This window comes from Thunnus albacares, chromosome 3, assembly GCF_914725855.1.
Source record: "Thunnus albacares chromosome 3, fThuAlb1.1, whole genome shotgun sequence".
Lineage (NCBI taxonomy): Eukaryota > Metazoa > Chordata > Actinopteri > Scombriformes > Scombridae > Thunnus > Thunnus albacares.
This window is the reverse complement of record NC_058108.1, coordinates 13,548,535-13,571,347: the sequence shown is the minus strand read 5'-3', so window position 1 is coordinate 13,571,347 and position 22,813 is coordinate 13,548,535. Positions and strand designations below refer to the sequence as shown.

The following is a 22,813-nucleotide window of genomic DNA, read 5'->3' as shown; positions in this document are numbered from 1 at the left end:
AACACATAAAATGCATTTTGGTGTGAGACACTGAATGTTAATATAACTTGTTTGTTTATGAAAAACTTGAAAGGGCAGCTTTAAATGTGTCATATATAATTATTACCATTATTATTACTATATACAGTTAACTACTTCCACTTCTAATTTACAATTTGGTGGAGATTATTATTCCATTAACATATTAAGATTTAAACAGTTGTACACAATTTTATTTTCTTTATGCACTCTTAGTTATTAATGGTGAAACAAACTGCACCAATCCCATATTGTTGTATTAGTTTGAGATACTGGGGGAGAGTGTTGCAGGTTTTTTTCTAAATAAAGATGAGGGTCCAAAGAAATTTTAATAACACTGAGGACAGTCTTTCTTTTTAAAAAAGTGAAAACTGATGTTCAACCCCCCTCTCCACCCCTATAAATATAGTATGTTCTCCTATGAAGACTGATGTTGTCTTTATTTCTTTAATGAACATGCTTTCAGTGAGCATTGATAGATAAATAGTGTATTCTTTTCAGCTGAATGGAATATCAGACAGTATACGATAAAGAAATTCTTCAAAATTCAAGAAACAAACTGGCAAGCTGAATCCCAGAGAAAGCTGATCGATAACTAAATTCATTTAGTAACTCTCAATCTGGAGATGTATTGAACATAAAGAGGATTCTTACATTTTGTGCAACAATGTATTAGGAGGTTATTCCTAACCTGTTGTTGTACAGTGAAGATGCATAAAACTGTTATACCACTGAAATTTGATTCCAGGTTGTCTCAGTTGTAGTCTTTATTTAATTTACAGTACTGCTGAACTATACATGAAGGAATCAATAAACAACAGTATATTGAGACAAACTCTTGGTTTCTCTTTGGTTTCAGGTGACTGTGATTGGCTTCACTCTGGGCATCCCTGATGTCATCATGGGCATCACCTTCCTAGCAGCAGGCACCAGTGTCCCAGACTGCATGGCTAGTGTTATAGTCGCACGGCAAGGTACACACACACACACACACACCAATACACTCTTCTACAACAAGACACAGTATTTGTGTAGCAGAGATCCTGTAAAGAGAAGGAGCGGTGGTGCACAACAGAATATTTCTTGTCATAATTGACTTGTCTCCTGACTGTATACAGACCTTGACAGTGTTGCTCTCCTTGCCTCAGGTCTGGGAGACATGGCCATCTCCAACTCCATAGGCAGTAATGTGTTTGACATCCTGGTGGGCCTGGGCCTGCCCTGGGCTCTACAAACACTCTGCATCGACTACGGCTCCATCGTGAGTGCTTCTCATCTCAGCCAGAGGAGACTCTGCTGGACTCAGGCCAGAATAGAACAGAGCTGTGTTTATGAAGGGCAGCAACATTGGTCTGTAATACACAGTGCAGAACAGTGAGGGAGTTTAAGATTACTGTTGTACACAAATACACCCACACATTACTGTACAACACTCTTATATACTATAGAGCAGTGATTCTGAAAGTGGGGTCTGGGGACCCTCAGGGGTCCTTTAGGGGGTTTCAGGGGGCCCGCAGCAAAAAGGGGAATAATTTATTTTCCATAAGTAACACAATGACAGAATGTATGACTGTGTTGGTCATGGGTTTCATACACTCTCTGTAATAAAACATCTAAAAGCAAAAATCTTATCTGATGGGGGACTCCAGGACAAAATCTTATCAACTGGGGGTCCGTGTCTAATTTGTGTCATTTTAGGAGTCCTTTACATGAAAAAGTTTGAGAACCACTGCTATAGAGTAATGCTCTGTGTTTGTCTCCTTAGATCCATCTTAACAGCAGGGGACTCATATTCTCTGTTGGACTCTTACTAGCCTCAGTATTCTTCACAGTAAGTACCAAACGTTTGAAACTAACTGAATGGGACCGGTCTTGTGATGGAGCAGGCTAAAGCACATTCATCCAGCATGTATTGTAGTTTTGAATCCAACCTTAGGCGTAGATTCGCGTACTTTTAAGGAAAGCTAAAATATCCCAAGGAATATTTGTCTACAACATACGAAGGCTAAATGTTGCATATTGTCATGTATGTGAAAGAGTCTATACTTGGTGACACAAGAAAAATCAAATCAAAATCAAATTTCCTGTACACATTGTTCAAGAAACCCTTCTTTTTAACAACCTGATGACAGTTTATAGAAAATAAATGTACAAAATTATATATTACATATTATAACCTCTTGTCTCCTTACATATTCCACCCCACTCTAGTGTCCGTACTAACTCTGAAACCTGTGACACACTGCAATTTAAGGCTTTTATTTACCCAAATTTTAATGTCAGTGAGAAACCACTAATTTGTAACACAGTTAACAGTCTGTCAAGCCTCCTATGAACTCAGGTCTAACTCAAAAATCAAGCTACAGGCATAAACCACGAGCATACTGACATGACAAAGAGAAAACAGGAAACATTAGGCTTGTTCGAGATGAGCCAGGCCCGTGCAGAATGGATCACCGACCATCACTGCACAAAGCATAGCAGTTAGAGTCGTGTCCGACTTGATCTTGACTTGCTCTGATGTCACATGTGGGCAATAATAAGCACACAACATAAAGGTGGCTGCAGCCGTTCTCCAACAACTGCAAGAAACTCTTCATTTTTTTATTAGATTGCAAAGATTCTGATTTTATCAGTCCAAAACTGACCTAAGAATTCAGATGTTCTGTTGATGACAACTTTTATCAGCAGAAGAGACAGAAAACATTCAGTAGCCAAATATTACAGATAGGCTTCAATATGAGCATTACGTAATTATTTAATACTTGTCAGCATTATAAAGTGAACTTTCGGTAACAAGTGTGACATGAAGATTGTTCTCTGTACAGATGTGAAGCCCTGACAGTCTGAATATTCGAGAGATAAAGGATGTCATGTCTGTTTCTGCTCCTCTCCTCTTACATTTTGAGTATTGATTGGTGTTTTACTGTATTTATTTGTTTGCACATTACAAAATGAGATTTGATATGTATACAGTCATTCATATATACATTATGTTACAAAAACCCACTTTTACCTGCATATACTTAGCTATACATTAATTTAAAGTAAATAAACATCTGTGCAGGAGAGGTAGAAGCTAAACGCTTATACCAAGACCTCTCCCAAATACTCAAATTCTCAAAGACAAGATAAACAAAATTACATTGAATAAAAATAATTTACTTTTATTTGAATTTCTTTATCTCTGGAATGAGATGTGAATGAGTTTGACAAGTCAGCGGATTTATGGGCAGCATGTGGACCAGCAGGTAGTGGTCCGCCTCTTACCACAGTTGAATTCCTGTGTAAAATAACTGAATAATATTGGAGATTACAGAATAAATGCTGTTTTGATGATCCAGGTCATTTTGTTTTAACTGTGTTCTGTGTGAACACAGTTAAAACAAAACAGTCAGTGACTGAGTGGATACAAGCGTGACCTGATAACATTTTATTAAATCAGGATCAGATCTAACAGGATGTAAATATTTATGTGACTTCCTGTATATTCTTTAAAAGCTGCTGGAAACTGTTTTTGTCACTGCCCCCTGCTGCAGCCGCCTGATCTAGACACTGAACACAGAGAAAGAGCGGGAAAGGGGAACATATGTCACATTATACTAAAGTAAACATAACGTTTACTACAGTTTCCCAGTTTAATTCACAATATGACTTTGCTTTGTATTATTTAAGGACAGAATTCATATTGAATAACAGTCATTAAGGTGTCACCTAAGGTTTCAGCTCCCCCATGAATCCTGACGAGTTGGTTCTGACCGTTAACACCTACAATGCTAACGTCCTCCCCTGTTTATTTTTGTACCATCTTTAATTCTGTCTGTCCTGCCTGCAGGTTCTAGGGGTCCATTTGAACAAATGGACTTTGGACTGGCGACTGGGCTTGGCCTGCATCATCCTGTACGCTGTCTTTCTATGCTTCTCTGTCCTCATTGAGTTCAACGTCTTCATCTTCGTCAACCTTCCTATGTGCCGAGACATCCATTGACCTCCCTCCTCTTCTTCTTCTACTTCTTCCTCTGGCTAATGGAGGAAACCTCACCTGGCTTCCAGTTTCTTGGCGCCTTCAGACCAAGTCCTACCTTTTTTTTTTTTCCAAATAGAAAAATAGAGCTCTATATGATTTATCTTTGGTGCAATACACACAAGAGAGAGGACACCGGAGGTTGTGGGTTTTTTGGTGGGACTGCACATGAGGCGCGAAAAGAAAGTCCCAGCAGCAGAGATTGCTGCCAGTCGTTGTCTAAGTTTGTACTGAAAGGTTGGCTGGAGTGAACTTAACCGTATTAAGACCAACAGTTAGGCTACTGTTGGTGAAGAAGCTGCTACTGTTACTGACTAACTGACCGGCAGAAAGAGAGAAATCCTGCGCTATCAGCGATTTTTAGCTGGATCGTTTGTTACTCTTTGTACAAGTTTGGATATAAGCACACAATTAAGGTATTTTTAAGTAAAAACTGGCTTTCTCTGTATATATTTGAGGATTATATAATTAATAATATTAGCTGAAACATGGGATTCTCTTATGCACAACTGGATCAGTCTTGCAAAACTGAATGAACCAATGACGGTGACAATATTGTATGTTTTACTTTAGCACAGCACAGTCATGTGGTCTGCCAGAAATACACTCAAATGCTTCATTTGTCTCCCTTTTTTCAGCCCTGATACAGTATAACAACATAGCATGCTGTTCTAGCCACAAGCCAACTCTAGCTTTGCACTGACAGAGAGAATCTAGATATTAAACAATATTCACATAGAGTCTATTCTTGGCTGTTTTTCTGTCTCTCTACAGGCATATCCCAGTAGATGTGGGGTTTATTTTTCTTGAATAAAACCCACATATGAAAGGGATCTCCCTGGAACTGACACCCAGCACTGACACTTTATTGATTAGAGATGTTATTCTATCATTGCGCAGTGTCTACAGGTTCTCTAAACATGTAACTACTGAATTTAAAGTTCCCTCTAGACATTAAACCTCTTGTGCTATAATTAAGAAATAGTTTCTAGCCTCTGAGTTGAGTATAACATTGTTACTTCTTAAAGCCAAAAGTATTTTTAGAATAGCAGTAAGAGTTATAGATTTGGACTTAAGAATCAGCTTGTGTGCGCAGCGTGTGTGTGTGTGTGTGTGTATGTGAGTGTGTGCGCATGTGTGTGAGGTGTGTGATACAATCTCGAGGGGAACCAAGGATACCACTGTTACTGGGAAGACATAATCATGATTTATTTATGAATTAATTTATTCAAAGATCATGTCTAACCACCAGTTTCAGCCCTTTGGATCATGTACAGTGTATTAAATGGAACGCTCTCCGATCATTGGCGACGGAGCTGTACAATGTACTGTACCTAATATATAATCTAAGTACTGGAAACTGACTTGATGTTGTTTATATTTAAGAATAGAACTTTATAATTTATAAGTTTTGTATAGTTTGGAAAGATATTGCAACATTTGTATATTGGTACAAAAACAGTTTAGAGATGTTGTGTTTTGGTGAGATGGACTGAAAGTGCATCTGTTTGACCCTCTCACCGGTCCTAACACGGCGAGATCGGTGAAAGCTAATCTCCCTTCTCGTATGTTAAACTAGTGATGAATCACGGATGTAAAAGTTGCACTTTCAGAGAAAAAGGAAGTGCGTACTGATGGCACGCCACTCTGAACTTTCACAACATATTGTTTCTTAAACACAGTGCTTGAACTCTTGTACCATCCCTTGTATTTGAGGCTTCAAATCCTGCGCTCATGGCCATTCTCCTGCTTGTATTTGAGCCAAAAATACACCATTGTCAACAGTATTGCCACTCTGTTTCAGCATGTGTTCAAACAAACTGTGTATTTTTATTTTTGATTTTATAAGATTTTGTAGGTGTTGTTGCTTCTCCTGCAGCCACGAGAGAGCGCTGTAGAACTGTGTTACATCTTCAGAGGGGGCTGACACAGTAGAAAGTGGTTTGGGTATATTTTCAGGTAGGCTACATAGAAACAAATACTGGTCAGTTTGCATGCCTCTTTCATAATTCAGATTATTTTATGTGTAATTTTAATGCATTTCCAAGATGAAAAGGCACTGTCTTGATTATGCTGTACATATCAGAGGGATATGCTACTATAAACACAGATGTTGGAGTAACTTCTGACAAGCAGTTATATTTGAGATATATACAGTATTTAGAATGTAGGCCTACAACAGTTAGTTTTCAGCTAATTAATGTCGTTTGATGCTCATGTCCTTTGAATTGTTTGTAAATCCTCATTTTTGTTGACGAGGACTTCTGGGCTCAGAGCCAGAGAGATGAAGATGTTGGCCTTGTTCCCAGTGGTCTTCTTGCAATAAACTGATTTACATACACACATCGTTTCCCTGTGTCTTTATGAGCTGTCTGCTCGACTGATGGCTCCATCATTAAATTACTGTTTATTATGACAGCACGTTATTACAATAAAATGAGTAGTCACTTTTTTCTTTACTGTTTTGAAGAGCCAAAATTTATATTTACATGTATTTATTTTGTAGATTGCTCATTAAATGATTTTACTATAACATTCATCAAATATTTCAGGCTGGTTTCTAATAAGGCATCTTTGTAAACTGCTTTATTAATAATGAATAAATAATTTACTAATACTTTAAAGGTCAGTTATAATAGGCAAAGAACAACCGTTGGGTTGCCAGGTCGTGAAAAGGCCCTTTTGATGGTGTTGATTCTTTCTAATAGTAATAATGTAGTTATATTGTTCATAATGCATTAATAAATACTCCATCAAGCCATCAAGTGTGCTGGTATAAATGTAAACAAGGTGTGATGAAATTGATTTTGGTTCAGGCATTCTACAGCTCTTTTCATAAAGGTAAGTGGTCAATCAGTCCAATGGAGGTTTTCCTGATAAACTTAAGAAAGTGTCCTGCTGGAGGAGAATGCACATTAGCAGCAGTGGCAACCTAGAAGTTGTTAATGTTAAAGTTGCACTAATCAATATTTTTTTTTACAAGAATGGATCATATGATTGTGTGTAATGTGAAAAGGTCCAAACCCACAGAGAATAATCACCCAACTCTGCAGTTCCTCTCAGCTCTATGGAGTGTTTTAGCATCTTTCAGTTCATTGTTTTGTTTTCGTTCCCGCAGCTGTTTTGATTCAGTCTCACAGTTCTTAACAGTACATTTCATCAAAAAAAGCTCAGATACTGTACGCTACCTGCCCAATACCAAGTGGCAGAAAGTTAAAGTTAGCAACTAGCTGGTGAACATCATGGAGCATTAGCTGCTAAAGAGCCAGATATATTTGTCAGGAGTTGGCGGAGACCAAAACAGAGCTAAAAGGAGAGTGAGTGTTGGATTTACATTCATCAGATGGACACAAACACGACTCCAAATGAATGCTAATGTTTCTCTCTGCCTGCTGGATGTGTAACTAAGAAACTGTTTGCTACTGTAACATGTTCACCTTCACAACTTTATTGCTCCCTGGTCCTCAAGTGGACAAAAAAAAAATCAACGAATGCAGGTTTAACTGTTATTTCTTATTAATGTTCTATAAAGCATTAGTAAATCATTTAACCCTTCATAGACTTATGTAATTAGCTACCACTAAATGTTTTGAACCATCAGACATTATTTAATGTCCTATATAACACACCAGTTAATAATAAGGTGGCTTTTATTTGTACCTTTAACCTTTGCCTGTGGTACAATATTTCTTTTATTATAAGATTTTTATCATATATCCATTATATAAACTTTTTGATTCAGTTTGTGCAATAATATTTTTACTTTCTGTTCTGGATCATATAAGACTTGTATCTTAAGATTATTAACTTTATTATTTTAAACTCTTAAGCAGTGAGAAATGTGCGAGAAATCTAATTCTAATTCAAGTCAAGGTGAATCATCAACATAACTTTCTAAGCCAATCAGGCGGAGGCGTCATATTACGAACGGTCTCCTCCTCCTCCTCCTCCTTCTCCTCCTGTCTCTGTCTCTCACCTCAGTTCCCTCTTTCGTACCCGGTGTGTTTGTTTCTATCCGCCAGTAAACCATGTAAGCGATGGAGTTCGGGGGCATTGAGATCTGTCGGTGTCACCCGAAAACTAAACACAGCAGCGCAGCAACAGCAGCAGCAGCTCTGAGTTCCTCACATGGAGTTTAACCAGAGGAAAGCATCGACTCTGTGGAGCTGAAGAAACGTCTCAAAGGTGAGGAAAGTTGTCTGTGCAGCAGTTGACTGGTCGACTGTAGACCATCATTAACTTCTATGGTAGAAAATGACGATTATTTTTAGACTTTATACTGACTCCTACTTTGATGTCATTTTTTCCAAGAGCTCAAATTAAGTTTTTTTCTGTTGTTAGTAAGGAAAGTTATACAACAACAAGTAGCTCATAAAACCAAATTCACTTTTTCTTTCTGTGGAGTTTCCTCTCTCCAGCTTTGGTACTTTTCTTCATGTTGAATGTTACAGATTGCAAAATTTAAACTGAGATCCTGCAGCTGTCATCTGTGGAAAGTCTGTTTATGAAGTGTATATTTGCTAAAATGGTTGCATGGCTGGGATGTTTTGTATGCCAGTAGGCTCCATTTCTCCTGCAGCACTGCTGAACTTGCACTCGGCTCTATCTTATCTCAACAGCATTTTTAAAAGTTCAGCATGGTCACGTACCACTGTGCTACTTTTTTGGCCCCAATACCTCAAGTATGTACTGATAATATAAAGTTTCTTGGAAAAGTAAATACGTGTGCACCACACATATTTTTGACAAGAACTTGAAGTTGTTGGATTTCTTTTGGAAATCCGACAACCTTATGATTAAAGCGATATATCAGTTTTTGTCTTTTATTTCACAGGTTTTACTTCAAAATCAAGGATTTACATTAAAATAAACAAAAACAAAACATATGAGAGCATGTACAGTAGTGGTGACATGTTCCAGCTTCTGCCCCTGTTCTTTAGCTGCTCTGAGAGTTGATCTTTTTTCATTCAGAGACATGAGACTCGTCTGAACCTGACTGAAAACTACACATACCACTCTTACCTATCTGTTTTTTTTTCTAAATGAGCAGTTAGCTGACGTTTATTGTTCTAATAAAGGGGCCAATTTCCTCATTTAAGCCTCTGTGGAATCTGTTAAAGAGATTAGCTTCACTGCAAAACCCAAGGATTTTTGGCACATAGCGCTGGGTTACATACTGCTGTGGGGAAGTGAATCAGCAGAAAGGCATTTTAATGAAAAATAACTCAGCTTGTCAGCGTTTGATTAGGGTTAAGAAACTAATATTGTTTTTGTCTGCAGTGACTAAAAAGATTGTCACTGTTGCCATCTGACTTCTATTGTTTTTATTGCCCTAGAGAGATTTTCAAATTTTTCTGCCTGTGATTTTAGTGTCAGACTTAAAAAAAAAAAACAGTTTAGTAATGAAACAAAAATAAAATCCATCTCATTAGACATGATGACTAGCCATAGCCTAAAGTAAAAGAACCGTAAAACCACCTCTCTCTGCAACTTCAAGGCAGAACCGAGAACTCCACAGGTTTCTGAAAGGTGATGTCATCTTTGCTGGACAGGGAAGCCGCCACTCAAGTTACTGGTGTGAGAGTAAACTGTCCCTGTGGGAGATGTTAACACTGAACGCTTTCACAGGAGCAACAGTGATGCCTGCAGTAATCCTGCAGCAGGGCATGAAATCAAACTCTCCGTTTAGCTGCAGAAACCACAGACTGGAGCTCTGCTTTTCCTATTTCTGCCTAATGAAGTGAGCCGTGCAGCCTCTTCAACCTGATTGCTGTCTGACCAAAGTTAGTATGGTTTCTTCTATGTCTGCCTTATTTTCAGGATTCAAGGTCAGGGTTACAATAGTTGTAGGCAGGGCCAGACTCACTGGCAAGGGGGCCCTAGGGCAAAAATGAGCCGTGGGCCCCTATTGACCCCCCCCCATATATTTTGCCCAGAGTGCTAGAAACAAAGTTGTACAGCTATTGCTCTACCCTTTGCTTTGTGTTGGGTAATTTATAAGTAAGTATAATATCAACTGAAACAAGGCATTAAAATAAGACAGGGCCATGAGATTAAGTAAATATGTAGCAGCTCCCTAGCAAGGGCGATCTTTGGAAAACCATGAAGGTTATTTAACAGCACTTACAGCTGTTGAAGAATCCTCAAAGACTCTTCTGATCAGCTGGATGAAAAAATATTCCATCTGCTGCATGCTAAACATGTGTTTTCCAATTTGACTTCCTGATCCAAACACAGAAGCTGGCCAGAAATGTCATATTTCCTAGCTAAACTGTAGAATTTGAATTCAGATCAAAAGTTTTCAGTTATATTTGTGTGTATTGATGTTACATTTAATATTTGCATACAAAATAATATGTTAATACTTTTACTGATACAGTGGTGGTCCTGGATATTTTAGTGCCAACAATTTGCATGTGAGTTTTACAATAGAATTTCTATGATGTCTTCTATGAAAAAAAAGTTTCAGTTTAAAAAAATTTCAGTTTTTTTTTTTTGCTTGCTTTTTGTTTTCAACACATGTTCATGGATTTTATTACATTATTTTTGATTTTATTACTTCTATTTGTGAAAAACATGTTTTGGAACTACAGTTCGCATCATGCTTGGGGGATGCAAGCATTAAATATAATGTTGCCATGGAGTCAATGAGTTCACTTTGGGCTACACCTTGAGCCTTGTTTTTCTAGCCAGTGTTTGTTTTCAGTTTGCATCATGAAAAGTCAAGGCATTAACTACTATCAGTCCTTGTTTGCTCTGTAACTTAAAGGGGACATATGATGCTTTTTCTGGTTTTCTGTTATTCATATACTGTTATGATGTCAGATGTTAAACATGATCAAATGGGTTAACGTATGAAAAATCCTCCCTGCAAGTCAAAAGCCAGGGCTTCAACCTGCCCCCGACGCTTTGTTTGCTGTGTTTTTCTACCTTGCCAATGAGCTGACATCAGCTTGTCGTGCATGCCAATAAAGGGCTGCCCGTTCTGTAAGCTTTGTTTGCTAAGGTTGTTTTATACAGTTTTTCCATGTGTTGTTTGCGTTGTCCACTCACATATTTCAGATCAGGTTTTGGCTCATACAGATGTATTTGAGAAATTTTGCGTTAAGAACAAGAAAAAGTGGTGAAATCCTACTACTATAGTTTGTTTCATGGTTTGTTAACGTAGCCTCTAGAGCTGGCAGAAGTCTCCCAAGGAGCAGCTTCCTGAAGCTGGCCAATCAGAACAGAGTGGGGTCCTTTGGAGGGGGACCTTAAAGAGACAGGAGCTAAAATAGCCTGTTTGTGACCAAGGCTGAACTGAGGGACTTTGTAAAGGGCCAGTATAAGATAAATGAGCTATTTGAGCTGTAAATCATGCAAAGATATTCCCCAGAATAAAAATGTGGATCTTTAAATATACATGATATGTCCTCTTTAATAGATAAAGATCATGATTACTTTTCATACTGAAGGAAATGTCTAAATGTGATGATTATAGGGAAAATCTGAAAATATAAGAAGCATCCTCATTCTATGATTTCTAAGTGGATTTACTGATGTTTACTCATGATGGACATCAAACAGACAGACACCACTGTACTGATTCCAGTAGTGTATCATGTCTGTGTGTTCAGATTTGATTGAGTTATGACTGAGAAGAAGATGTGCAATCGGGGTGATTTTTTCCCCCCATCTCTGTGCACAACTACACACTGGTGTCCTAGGCAATTCACTATTGCCCATACCATTTCTAGAAGAATTGATGTTTAGCTCTGTGACTCAAATGTAAAGGTTTAGCCCTCAAAAAGCTGATATTGTGCTTTGGTTGTGTGGGGGATTTGGGGCACCTAATGGTCTGTGTCCTCAGTCCAGGGTTGGTGCAGTTGGCCACTTTGCCTTGTTGGCAATCCAGTCTTGGGCTGAAGTAATTTAAATCCACTTTCCGGTATATGTTTATCCTTTGCTTGTCTCCCACATCTCCTCCATGATTCAACAGTAACAAGTGTAATCATGGTAGTTTGAATATTTTCTATTCATTTTGTCCCACTCTATCTGCTCCATCTCCTGCCTCCCTCTCTTCCTTTTAAATCTGAAGAGGTAGATACATCAGAGCTCAGTCCTTGGCCTGATCCAGCTTGTTCCTGCTACTAATTTAAAGGGGAGTAGTCCAGAAAAAACAGCCCAGACTTTTCTCGGCTGACCTTTTGTATGGAAAGTTGAGGCTGGGCGGTGCTGGTGCCTGACACAGTGTCTAACCATGATTTAGTCCAGTGGCACTCTTATTATATATGGGGTTTGATTTGTCTCTCTTGTCAACATGAAAGGCAGTTTTCATGTGTGTGGAAGCAGATGGTGATTTTGAGCTTTTGCACGTTTCTATTGTGAGACTCCTAAAGCTGCGATTTGAGGTTATGGGATGTGTGATTGAGTGACAGAAGGTCCATAAACATTCCACGGAAAAGATGAAGGTAATCCTAACCTTCTATTCTTGAGTAAAAAAAGCTGTGAGTGTGATGAGATTTCTGTGTATTATTGGAAAACCAAAGACTTTTTTTCTCTAACCAACACAACATGGGCCAGTCGGTTCAGCTGAACTCACAGAGAACCACTGACCCAAATTCTGCTCTGCGACTGCACACACACACACACACACACACACACACACACACACACACACGCACACACACACACATTTGTGAGGCTGTTTACACTCTCTCATAACTTTAGCTGACACTTTTTAAAGAATTGCTTTGCCATTTGTTTAGAAGTGCGTAGCTGACATTAATATAACTTTCAAATACACTCCCTTTCCATCTCTTTAACAGTTTCCTCTGAACACACACACCATCATCTGGTTTGCCTCAGTGTTTAACATGACCCACGTGTGGGAGTCCTTATCTGCAGTGGGTTTGTGCAGCTGCCTGCAGCTCTTCCTTGTGCTCTGACAGCAGCATGGAGCCGTGTTAGCTTAACACTCTTCACTGGATCTCTCAGCTGACAGTGACGCAGCACTTCATGTTGTTTCAACAAATACAAGTAAAGTTTGTTGGATATTTTTTCACAAGGTGGGAAACAGAAACTTTTTGGGAAAAGGCACCAAAGCTCTGCAGTTTAAGGTGAATGTTTTTGTGCTGATTTAAAGTGCAAAATAGAGATTTTTTTTTAATAACAATGCATAACAGATGCTTGAGTAAAGTAAAAGAAAAGAACAGTTGCATGACTTTATAATGGGTCTCAGGAGAACATGATGCACAGTCTCAGCTTCTCAGCCATTACAAGGTATATTTTAATAAGAAGAATGTTAGAGTGCTTCAGCCAAGGCAAGACATTAAAAAATAAAAACAAATCATTAAATAATACCAGAATAAAATAGGTTTAAAAAAAGATGAGTCAATCCTAAAACACATAAAGGTGTGATGTGGTCAGGCCTCTTAGTCCTTTTTCCAAGCAGCAGAGCAGCAGACTGTCTAGTCTAATATCATATCTTTTGTTGAAGATATGATATTAAATATTTCTAAGGTCATTTATGCATCGGTCCATAAAACAAGTCTATGTCCTCAACATTTTCCCTCCAGAGAACAGAGAAAATGGCACCGTACAGTTCTGCTTTTGCAATGTAACCTGCAGTGTGGATTGACTGATTATTGATTAGAAGTTAGTGTCTCACCTATAGTCAAATGCCTGTGTGTGTGTGTGTGTGTGTATTATGAAAAAAGACCTTAAAATAATTTTTATATGTCATTTATGTATCTTCAAAATGAACAGTGGTCCACTCTTTATCAGTGTAGAATGATGGTCCACTGTTGGTAAGGTAAAAATGTGTGTGTGTGTGTGTGTGTGTGTGTGTGTGTGTGTGTGTGTGTGTGTGTGTGCGCATGCACGTGCGCAGGTGTTGTTTGCATAAAAGGTATATTCAACTTTGCCAAGATGAGATTGATATCAATCTCGTATCTTCGGTATGGAGTTGGAGTTAGCCTAGCTTGGCATGAAACCTGGCTCTTTCCAAAGTTCAAAAATACACCTACCAACACCTCTGAAGCTGACCAATTAACACTTCATTGTGAACTCCCAGACAAGACTGACTGGCTTGTTGCCAAGTAAACATGTAATTCCTTGTAAAAGGACAATTGAAGTGAATTGACTATTTGAAAAAGCTAATTGACTCCCTCCGTAGCCTCGTACTTAACTCACTCTGAACAATAAAACAAATAAGCATATTCCCCAAAATATTGAACTGTTCTTTTAATTGGTGCCACTTTCTATCAAGGCATAAAGGGTTTACAAGTTGTAACTACTGGTTTCACTAATGCCATAGTTAATAAATTATTTACCAAGGCGGATCAGTTATAAGCCATTAACAACCATTAATCAAAGGATCATTTCCAAGTCAAATTAAATTTTTGACATTAACATCAAATACAAGAATGCTATAATAATGAATACGGATGAAGTGCCACTAAAACTGCTCATGTTTGTGTTCACAAATGTGCATCCTCCCATCAGACACTGAAGCTATTCATCAGCACTTGTATAGGACAGCACAGTCTCACATCTAGCATGACACCCGCTGGGAGAAAATGAGGGTTCCACCAACGGAGCGGGCTTTAAAACAAAAATACCACACAGCTTAATGAAGTCCTGCTGTCTGTCTTTTTCATTGTTATGCAAAACACAATGAAGTCTGTGTATGTGTGAGGGGATGGGAGGGATCACTTCCTCTCACGGTGTCTGTTTCTCTTTATGCATTGAAGAATTTATTAACGTGTGATTGCATGTTTAACTGTGTCTTTATGTCATTTATATGATAGTTTATACCATTGTAATATATCAATATGCACATGTGCATGTGTGTTTACCTCAATAATAGTGTGTCTCTGTGCTGCAGTGCCAGGGGGCTTGTCTGTGGCACTATGAGGGAGGCGGTACGCTCAGATGTGTCTTTGTTTACTTGCAGCTGAGGCTCACACACACACACGCATACACACACACACACACAGTTGTCTGTGTGCAATGACAGAGGACAATACTGTTACATTAGGGAGTGTGACGTATTCAGTGTTTTGGTAAGGGGGTTCACAATATTCCCACAGCTGGTTTTGCCAAGTAGAGCTGCAAATAGGAGCTGCCCTTGTGGGACACGATACCCAGCATGCTCTCTGATACATCTGAAGCTCGGAGATCTAAGCATGTGGATTATTATTTACCTTACTGTCCAAGTTTTCATTGGCACCATCTCTTATATCAGATCTTTTACAGAATCAACAACGCAAAGAATTATCACTAACTGTTTTGCAGGAAATTCCTTCACCAGAATCTACTTCATAAAATTCATTGTCTAATTTTCTCCTCATGCTCACTGGCCCTCTGTGTTTTGTTCCTCCCACTTTCTTCTCTTTGTGGAAATGAAACCATTGTGCCAGACTATCATTTTTACTTTTGGACAGTCAGGAAGCGGGTACAATCTCTGTAGAAGTCACCAGATACAGTATGTTGTTGAGTCAGCATTAAGTGACATCGTCACAGTTTGTTAGGGCCATAATGATTGTGTCATCTTTCATCATTCTTTCAAGTCATTGATTGTCTATAAAATGTCAGAAAATAGTGTACAGTGGGTTTTTAGAGCTTTTTTGTTGCCTGCTGCTGATTGGATAGATTGATGACTGAACAGTAAGGATGAGTCAAACAGTAAAGTTTGAAGACTGTAAACACTAAATAGGAGCTAAATGATCCAGAGCTGAGGGGAACTGCAGAGTCAGGTGATAATTATCTGTGGGTTCATTATTACAAATGACCCTGTTTACATTCCATGTAGTCATTTGAGTCATTGTTTATACAAAAATGTTAATTGGTGCAGCTTTAAATATGAATTAATTTGAATGAATTTCAGCTTCTGGCACACTAGTCCATCAGCTGTCCTCTTTTCTGTAGAGAATATAAAGCAGTAAAATCCCCCAGACACTCGTCTTATGATGTTCCAAGAGACAAAAATGGCAGCTAATGTGTCAAGATTTACAGCTGAAGTTAAATGTCACAATATTACAACTTTTATGCAATGACAACAGCTCCATTTGCAACCATAGCAGACATGACTCAATTATGTCCTTTACTGTGCCTTGTTAAACACTGACCACGCTGGGCAGTTGGGAGTTTTACTGATGTTTCCATTTTGCTGAATGTTGGCGAACAAAAACATCCCTTACACTGAGAAAGCGTCAGTTTCACATTTGATTATCTGAAAGTGTGTGATCCTGACCTTTTGTCAGTGTTTTTTCTTTCCTGAGACGGCGGGGGGTGATGGCTTCTTTCCCGTGTTAGATGAAAGTGCATGTGTGGACGGACGGAGCATCTCCTCGGTTCACGGGGACTGTGAACCTCTGCCAAGAAGGGAAGGGCTGGCCTAATAGTTTCAGCCTGGCTGGAGAGAAAGAGGGAAGAGAGTGAGGCAAAGAGGAGGGGGAGGGGAGGAAGATAAATCATACGCAGATAGATAAACAGACAGGGAGATAAAAATCATGAAAGAGAAACAGAGTTTGAAGACAGGGGAAATAAGAAAAAAGAAAAGCAAAAGATTAGAAGACAGTTCACTGTGAGCTCTACTAATTTGAGGAAAATGTCAGATTGTTCAAGTCAGTTAAATACCACCAGAGTTTTACTTAACGAAGAGTTGAGGAGTGTGACGCAGGGTCGATTTAGAAGTTTCTTATGCCTAAAACTGAGGGGTGGGAAAGAAAGGCAGCTGTGCTGGAACTGAGGCTCTCTGAAATGGAAAATTAATTATGTATGAGGACATGGGAACAAAATATAGGAAAAAAGGAAAGTGAAAATGTGAGACAGGGAGAAAACAGGAGAGTCAGGTAATGAAAGGACAAAAAAAGCTGGAGATTGGAATGAGATGAAAAAGGATTGAGGCAATTATCTGAGATGAAGGGGGCGAGGGAAAGGGGCAAGGGGAAACGAAGACAGAGGAAGCAGAAAAGTGACACCAGAGAGAGGTGAATGATCTGAGAGAGGGGGCAGAGAAGACAGAGACAGAAAGAGAGACAGACAAAATGAAAGCATTCCAGCAGACCAGCACCTCCATAATACTGGCTGCGGCCAAAGCAGGAATTTCCTCTGGTTGCACCACAGCTGAAGTGTCTGGACTGATGTGTGTGTTTGACCCACAGAGCTCTGGCCTATGCAAGTGCTGTCCCAGACATAGACACACACCCAGACGTAAGAGGCACCCAGTCCTGTCAACAGGAAGACGAAATGGCCTCCAGCATGCCACCCGGGAATCCCCAAATCAGCCTCACGGACAGGAGCGGTAGCTTCTTCAAGGTAAGGACCGATATCTGTATGTATGTATGTATGGATGGATGGATGGATGGATGGATTGTCAGTGACTTTCCAGACAATATTTAAAAACAGAAAACTCATCACTTCCTGTGTACTTTTTACAAGAAATAAAAACAGAAGGCTGACTCAACTCTGGCTGTTTAGAGCAGGAAATAAACAAGAATGTAGCTCGAGTCACTATACTGGCCTATAAAAACAAAGTTAAGTAACTAAGCTGCTGAGTGAAGACTAGAATCTGACTTTCTCATGCACATTTTACCATGTCAAAAGTTATTATGCTATAGAAATATATTTTCTGTGAAAACATCATATAAAATGTCATCAACCTTGGCTAAAGCTCAACTCTTTACTTTTTTCGTAGCTGTCTTTCTAGCAAGTGAAAAATAAAAATTTTAATTAACTAGTTTATGGCTGATTTAGTTTGTCATCCCATATATCCCATCATAAATGAAGCAGTAGTCAAATCCAGTCATTATGGGGAATAAGTAAGACCTGATCAACAAACCCTGCTAGTTTAGCAGAGTAGCAGTAATTGGTGTGGTGGCAAGATACCTTAATCACATATTTAAATGTATTAAATTGTAGATTGATTTATTATATCATTTTCAACATAAACTACTATGAACTAAACAATCAAATATACAGTTTTTTCAAACTAGATGAAATGGATAATAAAGCTGGAAGATCACATCTTGTTCATAGATACAGCTCCATGATGGGGAATGTGAGAGGGAAACGCAGCAAGATTATCAAAAGGCAGAGAGTACTGTCTGAATTTTTTTTTTTTTGTTATTATGGAAGGTCTACTCCAATTATGCAGCATTCAGTCTAAAAAGACAACATATCTGTTTGTAACATAGTCCAGCTTGAAAACTTAAATCCATTTTTTCCCTCAACTTCACTGTTCTTTGTTTTTTATCAGTTGGTTAGTAACAAAAACACTCACTCATGTAGAAAGATATTTCTGATTTATATAATACCTTTAAATAACCAGGGATGCATCCTTAGTAAAGGTACTGTTTAGCCAAACCGATTTCTTGGCTCACTATTGACCAACCTTGTTGCTGTAAGTGTTTCGACAGACGTGACTGTTTCTTCTTACCTTTTTGAAAGCGCCTGCCTTTTTCCAAACAGTTTCCTTCTCAGATGGTTCTGTGTAACAAACCATCTGGTGTGTCAGATTATGATTCTTCATCGATGTCGTTATAAAATTGAATGCTTCTGCTATCAGTCATTCAGTCACAGTACACTACCAACTCACTCAGTTTTTAGCACCACAGCAACCCCTGGCTCCATCCACCTTACATAAAAATGATCCTGGTGAGTTCCATGCAGTATGGTATAAAGATTTAAAATTTGGGGAAGACATCACTTGTCCTGGATCAGTACAATCTTTGCTCTGTGTCCCTCATGAACATTTTCTCATGCATTCAAATAAGAATTTATGCGTTTTTGCACTCAGGAAGTATTTTATCCTGTCCAGTTTATATATTGGCCTCAAATTCTCACATTGTTAGTTCTGACTGGGCACTTTTCTTCATATTTTCAGGAAATGTAATAGAGTATTGATTGATGAAACATAAAAGTGGAGCTGTCTCTTGACAGTTTTCCTTCTCTTTTTGCCATATATTGAAGGAGGGCTGGAAGAGAAGGATGCCAGCTGCACTTGTTGGCAGCCTGACAAACACACTCACAGTAGTAATAAAACTCACTCTCTTTCTCTCTCTCTCACTTTGTCATCATGTCTCTCCGACACCCCCGCCCTTTTCATCTGTCTCTTTTCGTCTTCTTGGTTTTCTTTGTCTTCCACCATTGCTCACAGTACATATACACACGTTGTCATCCCTGTTGCTCAACATCACTCCCTCACTAACCAAAATAACACTTACCAGCACTTTTTTTCATGTGGTTCTAGATGTCATATTCTTGTTTTATTAAAGCACTCTTATTGCTGGAGGGATACTGAGCTAAATCCAATTCTTCTCTGCTGTTGCTGTCTCAATCAGTTTCTCTTCATCATTCATCTACTGCCAGTCAAATAAAACACATATCATACATAAGTGTGTGAGAGCTCTGGTCACTGGTGGCCTGCAGGGCAGCTTAGTGATTAGGTTGACTGCCCTTCACCGGGAGGACCCAGTTTCAGCTATGTTGGGTCTACCCTGCTGAAGTATTATTGATGCAAGCTTCTTGGAAACTGCTCTGTAGCTGACCTTTAACCTTTGACCTCCCTGTAAAAGGCATGAGAACTTAAACTGGTCATGATTGTGTTCTTTTATTAAAGTTTTGGTTTCATTTCTGCCATTTCGAGGCTCCAGCAGATTAATAAAAAACAACACCAGGGTGTAATAACAATGCCACTTGTATGATATAATATAATCATTTTTTCTTCATGATTGCCATAAATGCTCATGAAAAGTCTAAACCAATCAATGTCTTCACCATAGGTTAGGTAGAAGCAACTCTAGTTGTTTTATAGTTTGTTCTGCGGTAGGTTTGCCTCCCATCCTGGAGATCAGAGATTCTCAGTGATTTCAGTAATGATACATCATGTTGAACTGCACGTGTTTTACAAATGTTCTTAACATCACTGTTATTCCATGAATAATTACATTTACTGCATTTGACTGCACACTAGGAAAACTAACTAAATATAGTTCAGCTAAGACAGTTTTAGGTCTTGCTCCACAAATCAGTTTTTGGAAATAGGTACAAGACAAAATGTTCGAAAGCTACTGTTAAACTTTGTGGATGCTGTTAATTGAACTGAATCCCTTTTTTGCACCACTCATGTTCTTTTCACACTTTAAAACCCTTACATGAGCGTTTAAATCTTCTTCTCTTGTTCATATCTCTCTCATAGGCACAGAGTATTTGTTATATTCTGAGGAACTGCACATATAAACAACAGGTTATAAACAAAGCATCTCCAGCCTTGTTCATTACAAGCCCCATCAGTGGACAAAGGAGTTTCACAGTCTTGCTGTACAGTAAAATGGGACCAAAAACTCATGACGCACTCTGTGCCTCAGTAAAAGGTTACAGCTTTCACCTGGCTGCATCTGGTCTGTTCTGTTCTTCTGTTTTGTTGACGAACTCATTGTCTCGCACAGGTGAATACATGAAACCACTTTATAGCTGGAAAGACAGATGTAGACGAAGATCAACAAACTAAGAAACAAACACTGAATGTTGTCTGGCTTTTAATTTCCATTGCAGCTTTTTCTGTCCTCACTAACCCTGTGAAAGCACTCTCTGTATGTGTCTGTGTGTCAAAACCAAACACATAGTTTCCCATTGACTCCATCCATGGCTTTAACAGCAGCCCATGCAGAGATTCACTTACCTCTACATAGCAGAACCTTAAAAGAGCTGAATAAATAAACCCTCTTGTGTGTATGTCTGTGCATGAGATGTGCATCTCTGCTTCAGTCTGTGTAACTCTACATCCATGTGAAGAGTGAATGAAATCAATCAAGGGTGGAAACAGATGAGTGAAATAGGGGAGGTTCATAAAAGTCAGACTATGAAACATGGAAGACGACAGGAGTACTTCTGTTGTTGAGTGCTATTCTGTATATCAGTTATTTTTCCTCTAAAAGTCATCAATCTGAAATAAGGCCTGCATGGGCGCCATCATTAGAGCTCCACGAGGCACTCTGCCCAGAGCCAGTCACTTAGCAACTCTCGTGTTCACTGACCTTCATTTTATAGCTCAGGAATTTCCCATGTCTCCTCCTCTGGCACTATTCCTTTGTTTTTATTCAGATGATTCAATGCCTGCCTCTTAACACTACATTATGACTATCTTTCTACTTCTATCCATGGTCAGATTAACCCTCAAGGCACAGGGCACAAATGAGCTGCTGGCCCCTATTAACCCTGTTCCCCCCTCTCTGTGTGCATATGATGGAATACTACCTGGCTGGCTATGTGCTGTGTGGTAATTTGACTGACTACAAGGTTTCAGGAAGTTGCTGCGCCAAGCCAAGAAACAGTCCAACACATAACCCCCTGTAAAACCAGGATTTGTCATTTTTACAGTTAAGATTTTGTACAGATTAAACAAGCAAGACAAAATGTGTCAATTAGTAAACCAAAGAGGTGCTGGTAGGGAGATTTGGTTACCTTTGGACAGAGCCAGGCTAGCTGTTTACCCTTGTTTCCCGTCTTTATGCAAAGCTAAGATAACCAGCTGCTTGTTGTAGCTTCATATTTATTCATACAGACATGAGAGTGGTATTGATCCTCCATCAAACTCTGGACAACAAAGCAAGTAAACCTATTATAATGTCAGTTAATTGTATGCTTTAGTGGTGCATATTCCCAAACAAATTAATCAAATTAATCAATTCGCCACAAATGAGTTGACACAGTGAAACGGTGAGGAATTGCCCATGTTGCCCAGTTGGTAATGCCTTGCTTCAGTTCCTACGGTGTCATGTAGATCCAACTGCTTGAAATTCATCTGCACCTACCTTACATGAACACTGTAAACTTGGGCTGGAACAAATGACTATTTTCATAATCAATTAATTTGCAGATGTAGATTATTTTCTCCATTAATTGTTTTGTCGCCCAGAAACTACTCTCTTGGGGACCACATATGATTTTAGAGGGTTGAAAGAAAAGAAAAAGTGGTTTTCCAAATGTTTCCCTCTTCAGGATGTAACCATAGCCTAGCAATACTAATTCAAGGGTCACACAGTTTAAAGTGGCACTTTTTGTAGCTATTTGTAGCATCTGGTTTTAAGGTTCTCACAGCTCTTGACAGGAAAAATGACAGTGAGAGTGTGAGAGTGCTTTGCAGTTTTCCAAGCTCTGCTCAGTTGTTGAGAATAGTTGTCTCTGTCTTCACTCGGGTTCAAATTGAGCATCCCCAGTCTATGTTTGAGTTTTCAGTGCTCCAGCAACACTGAAACTAATTCGTTGTATTATACAACACAAGTCAGCTAGCAGACTTGTGTTGTATAAGTCTTGACCTGACAGAAAGCAGGGGGAGTCTGAGGCCTTAACAGAGATGGCTCCAGTTAGTCCTGCGAGGGGGGCGGGGGATTAGAGGGGCCTGTGGTGACTGTGGTCTGGCCCTCAGCCCGGATGGTGGAGAAAAGTGTGGGAAAGGCTGCCTCGTAGTGGCTGAAATGTGTAATGAAAGCATTGGTTCAGGTGCAGAAAGCCTTCATTTAAAAAAATAAAACTGGCTTCAAGAATTTGTTTGGAAATGGCATTACATGGGTGGAGTTCAACTTTCCAGGTATGGTTTATATTCACATACTTTCCTTTAATTGTCTAGAATTTCTGGTCTTCATTATATTTTTGTTCTGTGGCCAAATGCAACAATAAGAAACCTAAATTGGCCTTAAAAATCCATCTTGTTTGCGTCAGTGTAAGGCATCCAAATTTCAACATCTGCTCAGATATACTTGAGGAGCCTCTGAATCCCAGAGAGCA

At 39.0% G+C, this 22,813-nt stretch overlaps 2 protein-coding genes across 4 annotated transcripts in view; both read left to right on the top strand.

Annotated features, from left to right (window-relative positions):
* The window catches only part of LOC122979243 (sodium/potassium/calcium exchanger 3-like), a 69,725-nt gene extending 58,172 nt beyond the window's left edge, over positions 1–11,553 (top strand). Inside the window, exons 14-18 of one of the 2 annotated variants that reach the window (XR_006402825.1) lie at positions 878–992; positions 1,167–1,279; positions 1,784–1,849; positions 3,854–5,900; positions 11,543–11,553. Coding sequence is in view for 1 of the 2 variants with exons in the window: in XM_044346550.1 (XP_044202485.1) it covers positions 878–992; positions 1,167–1,279; positions 1,784–1,849; positions 3,854–4,006 (447 nt within the window). In the remaining variant the exon portion in view is untranslated. Of the gene's footprint in view, positions 1–877; positions 993–1,166; positions 1,280–1,783; positions 1,850–3,853; positions 6,386–11,542 lie in introns of those variants that run through there. The other variant, XM_044346550.1, reaches the window with a different exon arrangement.
* The window catches only part of LOC122979241 (ras and Rab interactor 2-like), a 38,591-nt gene continuing 23,770 nt past the window's right edge, over positions 7,993–22,813 (top strand). For both annotated transcript variants that reach the window (XM_044346548.1, XM_044346549.1), the window contains exons 1-2: positions 7,993–8,227; positions 17,191–17,344. In XM_044346548.1, the coding sequence (XP_044202483.1) occupies positions 17,276–17,344 (69 nt within the window). In that variant the 5' untranslated portion in view covers positions 7,993–8,227; positions 17,191–17,275. The remainder of the gene's footprint in view (positions 8,228–17,190; positions 17,345–22,813) is intronic.